This window comes from Mustela lutreola, chromosome 11, assembly GCF_030435805.1.
Source record: "Mustela lutreola isolate mMusLut2 chromosome 11, mMusLut2.pri, whole genome shotgun sequence".
Classification (NCBI taxonomy): Eukaryota; Metazoa; Chordata; class Mammalia; order Carnivora; family Mustelidae; genus Mustela; species Mustela lutreola.
The window spans coordinates 63609386-63624843 of NC_081300.1; the positions used below are offsets into that span (position 1 = coordinate 63609386).

At 50.4% G+C, this 15458-nt stretch overlaps 2 protein-coding genes across 3 annotated transcripts; both read left to right on the plus strand.

The window, feature by feature from the left end:
* The first annotated feature begins 25 nt into the window (after positions 1 to 25).
* On the plus strand, positions 26 to 10676 carry LOC131810812 (tubulin alpha-3 chain). Its single transcript, XM_059138649.1, has 5 exons — positions 26 to 154; positions 4780 to 5002; positions 5883 to 6031; positions 6341 to 7021; positions 10292 to 10676. Exons 1-5 carry the CDS (start codon positions 152 to 154, stop codon positions 10586 to 10588), a joined length of 1353 nt encoding a protein of 450 aa, XP_058994632.1. The 5' UTR covers positions 26 to 151; the 3' UTR covers positions 10589 to 10676.
* A 2056-nt stretch (positions 10677 to 12732) lies between these two features.
* Positions 12733 to 15270, plus strand: THAP7 (THAP domain containing 7). 2 transcript variants are annotated; one of them, XM_059138653.1, is made up of 5 exons: positions 12733 to 12857; positions 13030 to 13109; positions 13534 to 13689; positions 14230 to 14370; positions 14557 to 15270. In XM_059138653.1, exons 2-5 carry the CDS (start codon positions 13030 to 13032, stop codon positions 15119 to 15121), a joined length of 942 nt encoding a protein of 313 aa, XP_058994636.1. In that variant the 5' UTR covers positions 12733 to 12857; the 3' UTR covers positions 15122 to 15270. The 2 variants fall into 2 exon arrangements, with proteins under 2 accessions (XP_058994636.1, XP_058994637.1); XM_059138654.1 differs by lacking the exon at positions 12733 to 12857 and adding an exon at positions 12911 to 12914.
* The last annotated feature ends 188 nt before the right edge of the window (positions 15271 to 15458 follow it).

A 15458-nucleotide genomic window follows, 5' to 3' on the forward strand; every position in this document is an offset into this window, starting at 1 on the left:
CCGCCCCGAGACGCTGACGACCAATTGGCGCCTGCGCAGCGGCGGGCCAATCCCCAGCAGTGTGCACAGTCCCGTGGCGGCAGTTGGGCGCGTGGCATCTGTGGCGGCAGTTGAGGTCGAGTAGTGGCGTTGGGCAGCAGCTGAGCTCACCATGGTAAGACCCCAGGACCTGGCCTGCCATTGGCAGGACCCCGGCCACTCTTGCACTGTGGGCGAAGCCCGCCACGTGAGGCAACAGGGAGGGGCAAGACTAGGACGGACGCCGGGACCAGGGTTCCATGGCAGGGGGGCAGGCGTCGGCTGAAGAAGGGACTGGGGTGCGCACGGGAGGTCCGGGGCTGAGGGGACGAGCAGATCGTCATCCTCTCGCTTGTCTTCTGGGTGTGTGGGCCTCAAGGGCAGCGGCGACCTGCATCATGGGAGTGTCTGAGGTTGGGGGGAGGGGAGGGCCGGCAGGTGCAGGTGGGGTGGCGCCTCAGAAATTGTGCCTTGATGGAGCCAGGTTGGCAGCAGGGTTTTTGGGGTGGCCTCGAATCAGCCTCTGAGAAGACCAGCCACATTGTTGGGCTTCTGAAGACAGGAGAGTGGTTCTCAAATTTTCGGGTCCCAGGACATCCCTACAGTATTACAAATGATCCAGGACTCCAAGGAGCTTTTGTTTTATGTGGGTTACATCAATAAGCATTTGTCATGTTAGAAATTTAAAACGAGAAACTAATTTGTTCACTTTGAGGCAGCACATTTTTTTTTTTTTTTAAAGATTTTATTAATTTATTTGACAGAGAGAAAGATCACAAGTAGGCGGAGAGTCAGGCAGAGAGAGAGGAGGAAGCAGGCTCCCGCTGAGCAAAGAGCCCGATGCGGGGCTCGATCCCAGGACACTGAGATCATGACCTGAGCCGAAGGCAGCGGCTTAATCCACTGAGCCACCCAGGCGCCCCAGAGGCAGCACATTTTAACATAAATTACAAGTATCCAAGTCAGAATAGCCATAGTTTGTCAACTCTTTGTGGGAAAATAACATTCCATGGGAAAAGCAGCCAGTTCGTTGGCAACTCAAAACACACAAGTGCCGTTTCTCAAAGATAGCTGTATTTTAGTAGGTACAAAAGTACTTTATGAATATTTTCTATTTTGTCACAGTTCTTGAGGATAGAGATTTTATTTTTAAAGATATATTTAACTTTAGAGAGAGATAATATGTTAGCGAGGGGTGGTGGGGTGGGGGAGGGAGAGAGAGACTCCTTAAGCAGACTCCCTGATGAACACAGGACTGGATCCCAGGACCCTGTGATCATTACCTGAATAGAAATCAAGAGTCACACACTTTGGGGGAGTGGGGTGCCTGGGTGACTCAGAGGACTAAGTCTCTGCCTTCAGCTCAGGTCATGGACTCAGGGTCCTGGGATTGAGCCCCACATCAGGTGCTCTGCTTAGCAGGGAGCCTGCTAACCACCCCCTCTCTCTCTGCCTGCCTCTCTGCCTACTTGTGATCTCTCTCTCAAATAAAATCTTAAAAAAAAGAGTCAGATGCTTGGCTCACCTGGGTGTCTCAGATGGTTAAGTAGCTGCCTTTGGATCAGGTCATGATCCCAAGGTCTAGGGATTGAGTCCTACATCCATCTCCCTGCTTCTCCCTCTGCCTGCTCTGCCTACTGCTCCCCCTGCTTGTGTGTGTGCTCTCTCTCTGACAAATAAGTAAATCTTTTAAAATAAATAAAATAGGAGACCGTGGGTGGCTCAGTCGTCAAGTGTCTGTCTTGGGCTCAGTCATGATCCCAGGGTCCTGGGATTGGCTCCCTGCTCCGAGGGAAGTGTGCTTCTCCCTCTCCCACTCTGCTTGTGTTCCCTCTCTTACTGTGGCTCTCTCTGTCAAATAAATAAAATATTTTAAAAATATTAAAGTAAAAAATAAAAAAAATTTAAATCTGCTTAAAAATTAAAAAGAGACGCTTAACTGACTGAGCCACCCAGGTGCCCCAAGGTTGGAGATTTTATAAAATCAATAATCATTTTTGCTTCATTATGAACATTCTTAAATGAAATTGGCCAATTGATCTTCTTTTTTTTGTCTTTTTACTGTGAGTGCATAAATGTGAGAAATCTAACGAACACTGGTACAGTTTGGTGCCACTACCTTGATTTGTGCTCAAGCGCCAGCAGTTTTACCCACCTCTAATTATGCACCATCAATGCAGTTGTGAACATGATCAGAAGGACTGGTCACCTTAGCAGTCCCGACTATGATATTGCTTTAATTTCCATGTATCCTGAACAGGTATATGGATCTCCAGTGGCCTGGCAACTCCAGATAACTTTGAGGACTGTTGCTGGGTAGGGGATCAATAGAAACAATAGATCATTGATAGGAGGAAACATAGTTTTATTGTAAAGTAAAGGAATGAGGAGAGCTTCTGCACATTTGCTGGCTGGAAGTTGAAGCTTCTGGGTAAGTAGGGAATGAGGTTATCTGGTAAGAATATGAAGAGAGCAGTTGGGCTGGAGCTTGAAAAGAACACTGGAAGTTTCAAATAATTTTTTTCAGTGAGGAGATAAAGCTGACTAAAGAAATGTAAGATTTTAATGATCCAGCTGAGGTTGGCAATGAATTTATAATGGCTTTCTATTGAAAGCTAGGAATGGGGGCGCCTGGGTGGCTCAGTGGGTTAAAGCCTCTGCCTTCAGTTCAGGTCATGATCCCAGGGTCCTGGGATCGAACCCCACTTCGGGCTTTCTGCTCAGCAGGGAGCCTGCTTCTCCTCCTCTCTCTCTGCCTGCCTCTTTGCCTACTTGTGATCTCTGTCAAATAAATAAATAAAATCTTTTAAAAAAAAAAAAAAAAGAAAGAAAGAAAGAAAGCTAGGAATGATTTCCTGACTGCTTTTGATTTGTTTCATTGGTTAGATAATCAGATGAAGGTGGCCTTGGAGATCACCTAGCACATTGGTTCCCCCCCGCCACTTTTTTAAAGATTTTTTAAATGTATTTGTCAGAGTGAATGGATGAGCACAAGCAGGGGGAGTGGCAGGCAGAGGGAGAAGCAGGCTCTCTGCCAAGCAAGGAGCCTGATGCAGGACTCTATCCCAGGACCCTGGGATCATGACCTGAGCCAAAGGCAGCCACTTAACTGACTGAGCCACCTAGGTATGGTATCCCATGTCAGTCCCCATTTTATAAAAGAAGAAATTGAGGGATTTTCTCAGGATACAGAGCTTACTGCAGTCATAGTGGGGCCAAGTGAGTAGAAAAACCAAGTCAGGCATTCTGTGAAGTATAGGCTGCTTGGATTTAAGTAAGGCAAAGTGAACAATATGGATTTGCAAATGGTGTGATTGGGTGGAGTCCAAGACTTCCCAGAGTGTTGTTGACTTCCTTCTCTGAAGGAATGAGTTCTTTGTCATTGGAGTTCTTTCTGGAATTGAATGCTTCCTTCTGGGATAGATTCTTGGGGGATTGCAGCATAGTGTGAATCTCTGTGCCCCTAACTTGAGATATGATGCTTGTGTAATAGAAAACAGGACTTCAAGTTCTTGGTGTATTGTACATAAGGATTTAGGGTAGATAGGACACCTTGAATTTAACTTGATTTCCTCTATGTATTTGTAAGGATAATATGTCTAAAATAGAACAAATGATTAATGACTGTGCAGTTAGGTTCCTGGCAGGAAAGGTATGATGCAGTCAAAACATGTACTTTGAAGAAAATCTTTAAAAAGGTACTATCTATAAAGCTATGGGCAGGGTCTAAGGAAACCATCAACAGACAGTGCAATGTTGTAGCACTTGTGATGTCTGGTAGTCTTTAACTCCTAGCTTTGAAGGTGAAATGAGGGAGCGGTTACTGGAAGTTAAGAAGGTAGCTTTATGAAAAGCACTGTCTGCTAGAAGTTCCTGGCCTTGATAAACACTCAAGGAACCCATGGAAGTATGGCAGGAGGGACCCAGGAAGTGAGCACCCTGACCACACTGTCCTCTAACCTCCCTGTCTCCTGCTGATGCCTGCCATTGGCTAAAGCAACCAAGAAGCCAGGGGCAAATCAGCCCTTTTAATGTAGTCCACATGGGTCAGCCTCCCTGAACACAAACCTAGAGGGAGAAAAATAGAGGATATATGTAGATGGGTAGAGAGAAGACACACATACAGTGACCAGTGGCACCTGAGCTGTGGTAACCTGTGTGCTAGTCCACTTGTCCTTCCCTGAATCTATGTTACCTGTTACCGGGTCTTTGGACAGGACACCATCAAGAACTAATGTTCTTTAGAGACGAAGTATGACTAGCGACAATGCAGAGCTTATTATTGACAGAACACATATGGTCGCAAACACTTTTGTATAGGGGCTAAGTCTGGCACTTAGTAGCTAGGGTGGTTTAGAGCACCTTAGTTTTTACAGTGACAAAAGGGTCACATAAGCCTTCTGGGAAAGGCTTGTAAATGATTTAGATGTTGAAACATATATATGCATATATATATGTTATTATGTTTTGCATGCCATATAGTCTCGATTGCCTAAAAAACAAGAAGGTCTCGGGCGCCTGGGTGGCTCAGTGGGTTAAGCTGCTGCCTTCAGCTCAGGTCATGATCTCAGGGTCCTGGGATCGAGTCCCACATCGGGCTCTCTGCTCAGCAGGGAGCCTGCTTCCCTCTCTCTCTCTCTGCCTGCCTCTCCATCTACTTGTGATTTCTCTCTGTCAAATAAATAAATAAAATCTTTAAAAAAAAACAAAAAAACAAAAAAAAAAACAAGAAGGTCTCAAGGTTTGTGTTCTGGTTCCCAGCGCGAGTGCATCTCTATCCACGTGGGGCAGGCAGGTGTCCAGATCGGCAATGCCTGCTGGGAACTGTACTGCCTTGAACATGGAATTCAGCCTGACGGTCAGATGCCAAGTGACAAAACCATCGGCGGTGGGGATGACTCCTTCAACACGTTCTTCAGCGAGACTGGGGCTGGCAAGCATGTGCCCAGGGCGGTGTTTGTGGACCTGGAACCCACCGTGGTCGGTAGGTACTGGGGCACTTGGGCAGCTTTCCTGGGACAGTGAGAGAATCTCCCTAAAGCCCCACCCACATCCCCTGTGCTCCTTTGAATCCTTCCCCAGAAAGGATGGGACACACGAGTATATGCCTGTGACTGTGTTAGGTGACAAACTACAGGGTGAGTGCTTCAAGTGTCTTTTGGCACCGAGGCTCCTAATGCAGGAGAACCTAATATCCAGGAAAAAGAGGCTGGTAATAGATTCACTCGAGGCCCTCTCAGACCCAGGCAGGTGGTTGTGTAGACCAGGGTGCAGGGTGCCCGGTCACGGGTCCTTCGTTAATGCTGCTGGTGCACAAGGGTCTTGACCTGCATCTTAGGCAGAAGGTAAATAGAGAACATTCCTTGGGATCCACCAGCTGAGAAGCCTGAGGTGGTGGCCAGGGAGAGCTGCAAAGAGACGCACCTTTCATGGCCACCCAGGAGGAGACAGAATGTCAGCCTGAAGTCTGTGGGCCACAGGCCACCTAGGGTGCCCTGTCGGGACTGCCTGGCAGAAGTCACGCTGACCTGGTGACTATCTAATATGTAAGGGCTTCTTAGGCACACTGTTGCTGTAGCTACAGCTGGGAAGAAATAATCGTGTGTGTGCAGGTGTGAGCTTTTTCCCTTCTTTGGGAACCGGTCAGATTGGACTTTGTACCTCCAGTTGACTTTCCCTGCTAGGGCCACAGATCGCAGTTGTGGTCTGCACGTCACAGAGAGACATTTCCTGTGAGACACTGACACTGCTGACCCCCAAGGCCCAGCATGTGCGTGGTAGATGCGGCGGGTCCCCGAATCCCTCCCTCTTGGTGAGTTAACAACAGGCCTGAAAGACACGCGGCCCATGCATCCTCTTTGTAGATGAAGTGCGCACGGGGACCTACAGGCAGCTCTTCCACCCGGAGCAGCTGATCACCGGGAAGGAGGACGCAGCCAATAATTACGCCAGAGGCCACTACACCATCGGCAAGGAGATCGTCGACCTGGTCCTGGACCGGATCCGCAAACTGGTAAGAGGGCGTCCTGTGAACGTTTCCCTGGACGGGAGGGCGGGTGGGGATGGGGACCTCAAAGTCCCTCTGGCCAAACCCCAGGCCAGAATCTTGAGTCCCCGTCTTCCTTCACGGGTGGGCTTTGTGTATCCATCATCCATCCATCTTAACGTCCGCCTTGCTTTGCTTCTGAGTGTCCCGCGTGTGCGCTGTGGACGATTCGAACGCGTAGTGTCCTGCAGAGGAAAAGAGGAGTGACCGTGGCTCGCTGGAGGTCGGCGGTGTGGCTTCCGTAGGCGCTGACCCGCGGTCTGTGATTTCTCTCAGGCGGATCTGTGCACGGGGCTGCAGGGCTTCCTCATCTTCCACAGTTTCGGAGGCGGCACCGGCTCTGGGTTCGCGTCTCTGCTCATGGAGCGGCTGTCGGTGGACTACGGCAAGAAGTCCAAGCTGGAATTTGCCATTTACCCAGCTCCCCAGGTGTCCACGGCCGTGGTGGAGCCCTACAACTCCATCCTGACCACCCACACGACCCTGGAGCATTCCGACTGTGCCTTCATGGTGGACAACGAAGCCATCTACGACATATGTCGGCGCAACCTGGATATCGAGCGGCCCACGTACACCAACCTCAATCGTCTGATCGGGCAGATCGTGTCCTCCATCACGGCCTCCCTGCGATTCGATGGGGCCCTGAACGTGGACTTGACGGAATTCCAGACCAACCTGGTCCCGTACCCCCGCATCCATTTTCCCCTGGCCACATACGCCCCGGTCATCTCTGCCGAGAAGGCCTACCACGAGCAGCTGTCCGTGGCTGAGATCACCAATGCCTGCTTCGAGCCAGCCAACCAGATGGTCAAGTGTGACCCTCGGCACGGCAAGTATATGGCCTGCTGCATGTTGTACAGGGGGGACGTGGTCCCGAAAGATGTCAACGCAGCCATCGCCACCATTAAGACCAAGCGCACCATCCAATTTGTGGATTGGTGCCCAACTGGATTTAAGGTAGGACTGGGTGATGCAGAGTGGTTTTTACCTGTCAGCAGCGGCAGACCCAGCACAGCATGCCCTTTGTGGAGAATACCCCTGTTCCATGGCAGCTAGGCTGCAAAGAAAACAAGTTTAGGAATTTGCTAACGGCATACCAACTACTTCATGTATCCTTATTTCTTAGAACCACCCTATAAAGTTTCCCAGTGTAGTATTACTGACATCTTACAGTGTAAAGACTGAGCTGAACAGCTGTTAGTATCTTAAAGGCCGCATGGGCAGCAAGTGATGCAGAGCACATCAGAGACAGTCTGACTGTACATCTGGTCTCTCCACATTTCTCTTTTTGCTTAGGTTTGTGGTGTTTTGTATTAGAAATAGTGTTTTTTAGACTTTACTTAACTTCAGACATCTCTATTCACTGCAGTTTAGGCAAAACTTGCAGAAATGTAAGCAGAATTTTAAATTGGTTACACAGTGTTTACTGTAGGGGCTGACGAGTTCACTCTTGTTTCTCCAAACCATGCTGGGAATGCTGGGTCATATGTGGTATCACATTGATAATAAATAGGTGGTTCCTTCAACTCTGTTTAGTGTCACAGTGAAATGTCTGCCAAGAAAAAGGGAACATGTCGTAGAAGCCAAATAACAGATTATCAGGCTCTAGACCTATTGTGATTATGCAGCTAAGTGCCTCACTGTGCCTGGGTTTGAGAACTCTGTGTCCTTTTTAGTTAAAAGTGGTTGTTCACCCTTGGGTTTCTGCACTTGACAAAGCTGTGGACCCTCCTATTTGTACGTCCTGATGATTTCTGAAGGTGTATAGAGAGCTGTACATTACAGTTATTTCAGATTGAAAATGATGAGAAGTAGAAGAAATGTATGTCATCTGGTCCCATTTGGAATGGCTGTAGCTTACCTGTAACTGCACAGAAGTTGAATCTGTCTGGCCCTGTCAGCCCCCACTTTTTCTATGTCAGATACCTTGATGTCAGATCATCTCTGATGGCATAAAAATGATGGATTTAAAGTGACTCATAGGAAAGGGTAAACTTTTTATGACAGGTTTCACCAATCTGGAAATAGCCACAAATCTTACATGAGAAGTTTGCAGACCTTAGAATTAGAGGTCAAAGTTTAAATCTATTCCACGCATCTAACTGCCAAGTTCTTGACTTGGGTGGAAGAAGTTCTCTTTCAGTCACTGTAACCTTCAGAAGGTAAGGATATCCAAGGCAGCTTCACCTGGGAGGCACTGTGGGGGTTGCCTTGTGACCAAGCTCTCTCTCCTGAATCTCTGGCTCCTGTGAACTAGCATGAAGGCCAGTCTGTGAGGAGGTACAGAAAGCCATAGCTTTTCTTTCTTTCTTTTTTTTTTTTTTAATATTTTATTGATTTATTTGACAGAGAGATCACATAAGCAGAGAGGCAGGCAGAGAGAGAGGGGGAAGTAGGCTCCCTGCTGAGCAGAGAAGCCCCATGTGGGGCTCCATCCCATGAGGTCATGACTTGAGCCAAAGGCAGAAGCTTAACCCACTGAGCCACCCAGGCTCAGTAAAGCCATAGCTTTACTAGGTGAAGCTCAGTAAAAGCCATAGCTTTTATTCCTACAGAAGACAGGCCAGCCTCAAAGGGACTATATTGCATTCTTATTGCTCTAAGCTCTTTGTCAGCTGGAGTGTAGTTACATTCTGTGTTCTCTAACCATTTACTCAGGGATACACAATATTCTCTGCTTAAATGTGTTTAGTTTTTTATTATAAAAATGCATATATATAGCAAAATATTAAAACACTATATAAGGCTGAAAAGCTAAAGTCCTCTTCCCCTTCCCTGGAGCTTGCTTTGTTCTTCATTCTGTGTATTTTCAAAGGAATTTATACTTTTTGTGTTCTGGGTGATGTCGAGAGGCCAGCAATAGCAGCAAAGGATGCAAGTTCTTGTCAGTGACAGAGTTGACTCAGTACACACAAGCCAAAGAAAGCAGGGAATTGGTGGTGCTCCCACTTGGGAGGGACTAGCTGGCCTGGCCTTAAGAGTTGTGGGAGGACACCCATACCCCTGGTCAAGTTCTGGCCCATGTCTCTCCCCATAACAATTCTGGAGACTAGCTGTGTCCCTAGTGCTGCTAACTGCTATGTGCTCACCAAGACACTGCCTCAGCACACTCCCAGGTGTTTATCCTGCACAATGATGTTCCCTTAGCCATCAATGGCTCTATCCTGTTTTGTTACCCCAGAGTAAAAATACCTAGGGTTATTTCTAAGCATAAATACTCAATAGTAACCAACTTGCTTTTCTTTTTGCCAAGTATATAATATACCTTGAGGGGTGCCTGGGTGGCTCAGTCGTTAAGTGTGTGCCTTCGGCTAAGGTCATGATGCCAGGGTCCTGGGATCAAGCTCTTCACATCAGGCTGCTTGCTCCACAGGGAGCCTGCTTCTCTCTCTCCCACTCCCTCTGCTGTGTTCCCTCTCTCCCAGTCTCTTGCTCTGTCAAATAAATAAATCTTAAAAAATATATATATATACATATATATGTGTATATATATATACACACACACCTTGAACATGTTTATATGCCAAGACACAGTTCCTTTTCTTTTTCATGACCACAGTGTTTCACTAAAGGTCTATAAAAATTTAGTTTGCCATGATGGACATTTGTTTCCAGTTTTGCCATTAGTACTTGAAAGAGTTTATTTATTTATTTGACAGAGACAGAGATCACAAGTAGGCAGAGGGGCAGGCAGAGAGAGAGGGGGAAGCAGGCTCCCAACTGAGCAGAGATAGATGCGGGCCTTGATCCCAGAACCCTGAGATCATGACCTGAGCCAAAGGCAGAGGCTTAACCCAGGCACCCACCATTAGTACTTTAAATACATAAAAATGTTCATATATGTAGCTTTGTGCTCTTGTGTGGGTAAATCTAAGAATTGAAAGCATACAAAGGATGTTAAATTCTTATCAGTACTGTCAAAAAATAAAGTACCAGTTATACAGGGCTCATTTAAATTGGGTCCACAGCTCATTTTTAAAAGCAAGCTACTGGAGTGTCTGGGTGGCTTAGTTGGTTAAGCATCTGCCTTTGGCTCCGGTCATGGTCCCAGGGTCCTGGGACGGAGCTCCACATTGGGCTCCCTGGTCGTCGGGGAGTCTGCTTCTTCTGCCTGCTGCTCCCCCAACAGGTGTGCTTTGTCAGATAAATAAATAAAATTAAAAAAAAAAAAAAGCGATCTTTTCTGAGGCCACATTATAATCGCCATATGTTCCCTTTCTCTCACAGGTGGGCATCAACTACCAACCCCCCACTGTCGTCCCCGGGGGTGACCTGGCCAAGGTGCAGCGGGCCGTGTGCATGCTGAGCAACACGACCGCCATTGCCGAGGCCTGGGCCCGCCTGGACCATAAGTTTGACCTCATGTATGCAAAGCGAGCCTTTGTGCACTGGTACGTGGGGGAAGGCATGGAGGAAGGGGAGTTCTCTGAGGCCCGGGAGGACCTGGCAGCTCTAGAGAAAGATTATGAAGAGGTGGGTGTGGATTCCGTGGAAGCAGAGGCTGAAGAAGGGGAAGAATACTGAATGGGAGTGCACCTGGCTACCATCCCTTTGTATCGTCCCCACTGTAACATTACAAGATATGTTTACCTATTAAAGTTTCTGTATTGAAGCATCGTGTCCCTTGTGCTGCACCTTGACAGAATGCCCGATCCAGATACCTGCCTTTTCAAAGTGCATTTCCAGGGGAAAAAATATGTTTCCTCTCAAAAAAATTAAGCATGTTCGTATGTTTAGTTATCATTTTACCCCTAGAAGGAAGGCTTCAAAAGGCATGGCGGAGGGAATTAGAAAAAATGCTTTGGTTATTCTTTTTTTTTTTTTTTTTAAAGATTTTATTTATTTATTTGACAGACAGAGATCACAAGTAGGCAGAGAAGCAGGCAGAGAGAGATGAGGAAGCAGGCTACCCGCTGAGCGGAGAGCCCGATGCGGGGCTCGATCCCATGACCCTGGGATCATGACCCTGGGATCATGACCTGAGCCGAAGGCAGAGGCTTTAACCCACTGAGCCACCCAGGCGCCCCTGCTTTGGTTATTCTTAAATCTATCACTTACTCTTGGTGTTCCTTTGGAGAATGAAATAGTAATGTTGGGTTTTTTTCCCCTGAATGTGGAGCCCCTACTTTCACCAAGTCGTGTGGGAGGGGCCAAGGAGGCAGCTCCGCCCCTAGCACAAACGCATTTACTGAGGCTGTTTCCAGCAAGGTCTTTTTGCGGGGAGGGGGGATAATTGGTTTGTTTTAAATCTTTTTTTTTTTTTCTTTTAACATCTATTTGAGAATGAGGAAGTGAGTACCAGCAGGGGTATGGAGGGGGTGGGTGGAGAGAGGGAAAAGCAAGCTTCCTGCTGAGCAGGGAGCCCAAAATCAGGCCCTGAGCTGAAGGCAGATGCTTAACTGACTGAGCCACCAAGGCGCCCGTTTGTTTGTTTTAAAGATTTATACATCTTCACTTTTTTTTTTTTTAGAGGTTTTTTTTTTTTTTTTTTTAAAGATTTTATTTATTTATTTGACAGAAAGAGATCGCAAGTAGGCAGAGGCAAGCAGAGAGGAGGAAGCAGGCTCCCCGCGGAGCAGAGAGCCCGATGCGGGACTCAATCCCAGGACCCTGAGATCATGACCTGAGCCGAAGGCAGCGGCTTAACCCACTGAGACACCCAGGTGCCCACATCTTCACTTTTGAAAAAAAGGCTCCAAGCAGGAGGGGAGGGAAAATCCCAAACCAACTCTGCGCTGAGCTCAAAGCCCAGGTGGGGCTCCATCTCAGGAGCCTGAGATCATGACCTAAGCCAAACCAAGAGCAGAATGCTCAACTGACTGGGACACCCAGGCGCTCCTAAGGCCTTTGTTTTTGTTTTTAAAGATTTTATTTATTTGGAAGAGAGCATGAGAGGTAAAAAAAAAAAAAAAAAAAAAAAAAGTCAGAGAAGGAGACTCCCCATGAAGCAGGGAGCCTGATGCGGGACCCGATCCAGGACTCTGGGATCATGACCTGAGCTGAAAGCAGTCGCTTAACCAACTGAGCCACCAGGCGCCCAGCCTTTTTCTTTTTATAAAGATTCTGCTTATTTGAGAGAGAGCATGAAAGGGGCGATGGGCAGAGGGAGAAGCCGGCTCCCCGATGAGCAGAGGGCCTGATGTGGGACTTGATCCTGGGACTCCAGAATCATGACCCGAGCGGAAGGCAGCTGCTCAACTGAGCCACCACCCACGTGCCCCTTTGTTTTTATCCCTAACTCAGCTGCCTCCTTGCCACAAGGAACAAGAAAGCCTTCTGCCCATTTACATTTTCCCCAAATGTGACCACGGCCCACCGCACACCCATCCAATTTATAGGCACCTTTCCCGGAGTAAGCTATGAGCACTGGACTTTGTCAGGTTCTTTGGATCACGCATCGTGGCCCCTTTCTGTTCTCGCTGGAGTTAACTTTCTTGCAGTCTAGGCTTTACCGGGAGCCAGCGTGAGTCTCAGGACCCTGTCGGCTTCCCGCTTCCCCGCCGCCAGAGCTCTAGGCCGGGACTGCGCCGCCAAGCGAAACCGCTCCTTCGGCGCCTAGATGCTAAGAGCCAAGAGCTAGCTGGAAAGACAAAGAGAGGTCCCTGTGTGTGACGGCGCACGCGTTCAGGTAGGCTGGGACAGCGCAGATCCGGCGGCGATCTTACGCTCCCGCCGCTTCCGGGGCCCGCCCCGCCCCTCGGGCCAACGCCCCGCTCTTCTGAGTCTCTATGGTACCAACTTCCACCGCGCGCCACTCCTCGCGAGACTTCGGCGGCGCAGCAATGGCGAGATCGTGAGTGCTGCTGACGGGAGTCAGGAGAACGGGCTGGGACGGGGCTCGGGCGAGATCGGGCCGGGGGAGACCCGACACGCCAGGGCCGCCTGGAGCGAAGCGGCGGCTGGGGGCGCGAGGCCCCTTGGGGCCGGGACAGCCACCCACGACCAAGCTCCCGCCTCTTCCCCAGATGCCGCGTCACTGCTCCGCCGCCGGCTGCTGCACACGGGACACGCGCGAGACGCGCAACCGCGGCATCTCTTTCCACAGGTCAGCGCGCGTGCGTGCTGGCGCGGGAAGGTTAACGTGCGCATGCGCCCGTTTTTCCCTCTTCGTGGAGACACGATTGCGCATGTGCTATCCTCTCTTTGGCGCGAGGCTTGTTCTTGTAGATGGGAAAGGGTGAAAGGGGCGGTGCCGGTGCGACTGAGTCTAGGTGGGAGAGGAAGCACGGGAGATCACCAGCCTGGGGCCTTATGTTCTGTGACTCTTACCTGCTAGGTGGTACTAAGGAAGTTGCTCTCCCTGAGGCCTGTTTCCTCATCTGGGCTTGGGAGGACGGTGTTTACCCGGAGAGGTGAAGGGAGGTCTGGTGGTGGCGTGTGCAGGACCAGCCCTTGCCGTCTGGAGAGCATGGGCAGCTGGAGCCCAGGGTTGCAGACACCCTGGTGCTCACTGGTCTGTGGCTCCACAGACTTCCCAAGAAGGACAATCCGCGGCGAGGCTTGTGGCTGGCCAACTGCCAGCGGCTGGACCCCAGTGGCCAGGGCCTGTGGGACCCGGCTTCCGAGTACATCTACTTCTGCTCCAAACACTTCGAGGAAAACTGCTTTGAGCTGGTGGGAATCAGGTGAGCTTCCTTGGCAAGTATCACTGGGGCAGGGTTTGAACCATCTGAGTGGCTGGCCGATTGGGGCGGCTCTAGGGCCAGGAGAGGAGGATCCTGGAGTCACTTGCTGGGGGACAGACAGACCTGGTTCCCAGTGTGGCTGCATCTTTCCAGCTTTGTACCTCAGTTACCGTTAAGACCCATCCCCTCAGGATAACTGTGCCAGTGACAAGGGAGGAAAACATTAGCTTTTTCAGAGGTTGTTCCTTAGGACCTAAGTCCTCCCAGCAAGTCCACAATGAAATAACACTTTTGGCTGGTCAGCCTAGCTCTGGTGCAGCTCTTCTATACACCGAAACTTCGAGGAAGAGAATGGTGTAACACTTATCTAACTTGGTTTTCCCTAAATTAAGTGCTTGCAACATGCCTACCCTCCTCCTGTAGCGCTAGTGTGGGAGGGCCTGATCTGGGGCGCTGGGAGCCTGCTAGCTCTGTGCCCTGCAGGTTGCCCTGGGTGGCAGGGTGTGTTGTCCATCTCATCCAGGCTGCTTTCCCCCACAGCGGGTATCACAGGCTGAAGGAGGGGGCAGTTCCCACAATATTTGAGTCTTTCTCCAAGTTGCGCCGGACAACCAAGACCAAGGGGCACAGTTACCCACCTGGCCCCCCCGACGTCAGCCGACTCCGGCGATGCAGGAAGCGGTATGTGTTCTGTGGGTGGAGGATGCCTTGCTCCAATCCCAAGCCTGAGAGATGGGTTTATTTAGTTTGCCAGCAATCTTGCTGGACAGGGTTCTGAGCCAGCAGAGTGGGGTCGGTGGGCTGGTGAAGTGGGGTCTGGCAAGGCCTTGGCCTGGCCTATTAGTCTCTCTCTCTCTCTCCTCTCAGCTGCTCTGAGGGCCGAGGGCCCACGACTCCATTTTCTCCACCTCCCCCTGCTGATGTCACCTGCTTTCCTGTGGAAGAGGCTTCGGCCCCTGCCGCTTTGCCTGCCTCCCCTACTGGGAGGCTGGAGGCTGGTCTCAGCAGCCCCTTCTCAGACCTCCTGGGGCCCCTGGGTGCCCAGGCAGATGAAGCAGGCTGCAGCACCCAGCCCTCACCGGAGCGGGAACCAGAGAGACAGCCATCCCCACTCGAGCCACGGCCCGTCTCACCCTCAGCCTATATGCTGCGCCTCCCACCCCCGGCTGGCGCCTACATCCAGAACGAGCACAGCTACCAGGTGGGCAGCGCCCTGCTCTGGAAGCGGCGGGCTGAGGCCGCACTTGATGCCCTGGACAAGGCCCAGCGCCAGTTGCAGGCCTGCAAGCGGCGAGAGCAGCGCCTGCGGCTACGGCTCAACAAACTTCAGCAGGAGCGGGCACGGGAGAAGCGGGCACAGGCAGATGCCCGCCAGACTCTGAAGGAGCATGTGCAGGACTTTGCTATGCAGCTGAGCAGCAGCATGGCATGAGTGAGCAACTGTCGGCCCCAGGGCTGACATGAAGGGCTGCCTGGTGGGGCTTCAGCCTCATCCTCCCTCAGAATCCACCTGGAAAGGGACCCAGTCCGAGCTGTGTCCACCAGACCTGCCAGATGCCATAATAAAGTGGATTCTAGGAGGCCCTGCTATCTGGCTCAGCTGGGGCTGGGGCCCTACCCCTGGAGTCTGAGCTCTCAGCTACGGAAAACAAGAAGTCCAACTCTTTCCTGCCTCTCCTCCTGCAACTCCAGGCCCCCCAGGGTTTTCTGAGGGACAGGATGGTGTGAGCAGAGGCCAGGGGCAGCACTAGGAACCCTCTTCTTGGTAC

Coding starts and splice junctions, on each gene's coding strand:
- LOC131810812 (XM_059138649.1), top strand. Junction 6,032..6,340: donor TGGACCGGATCCGCAAACTG/GTAAGAGGGCGT, acceptor GATTTCTCTCAG/GCGGATCTGTGCACGGGGCT. Junction 7,022..10,291: donor GGTGCCCAACTGGATTTAAG/GTAGGACTGGGT, acceptor TTTCTCTCACAG/GTGGGCATCAACTACCAACC.
- THAP7 (XM_059138653.1), top strand. CDS start 13,030: ATGCCGCGTCACTGCTCCGCCGCCGGCTGCTGCACACGGGACACGCGC. Junction 13,110..13,533: donor CGCGGCATCTCTTTCCACAG/GTCAGCGCGCGT, acceptor GTGGCTCCACAG/ACTTCCCAAGAAGGACAATC. Junction 14,371..14,556: donor CTCCGGCGATGCAGGAAGCG/GTATGTGTTCTG, acceptor CTCTCCTCTCAG/CTGCTCTGAGGGCCGAGGGC.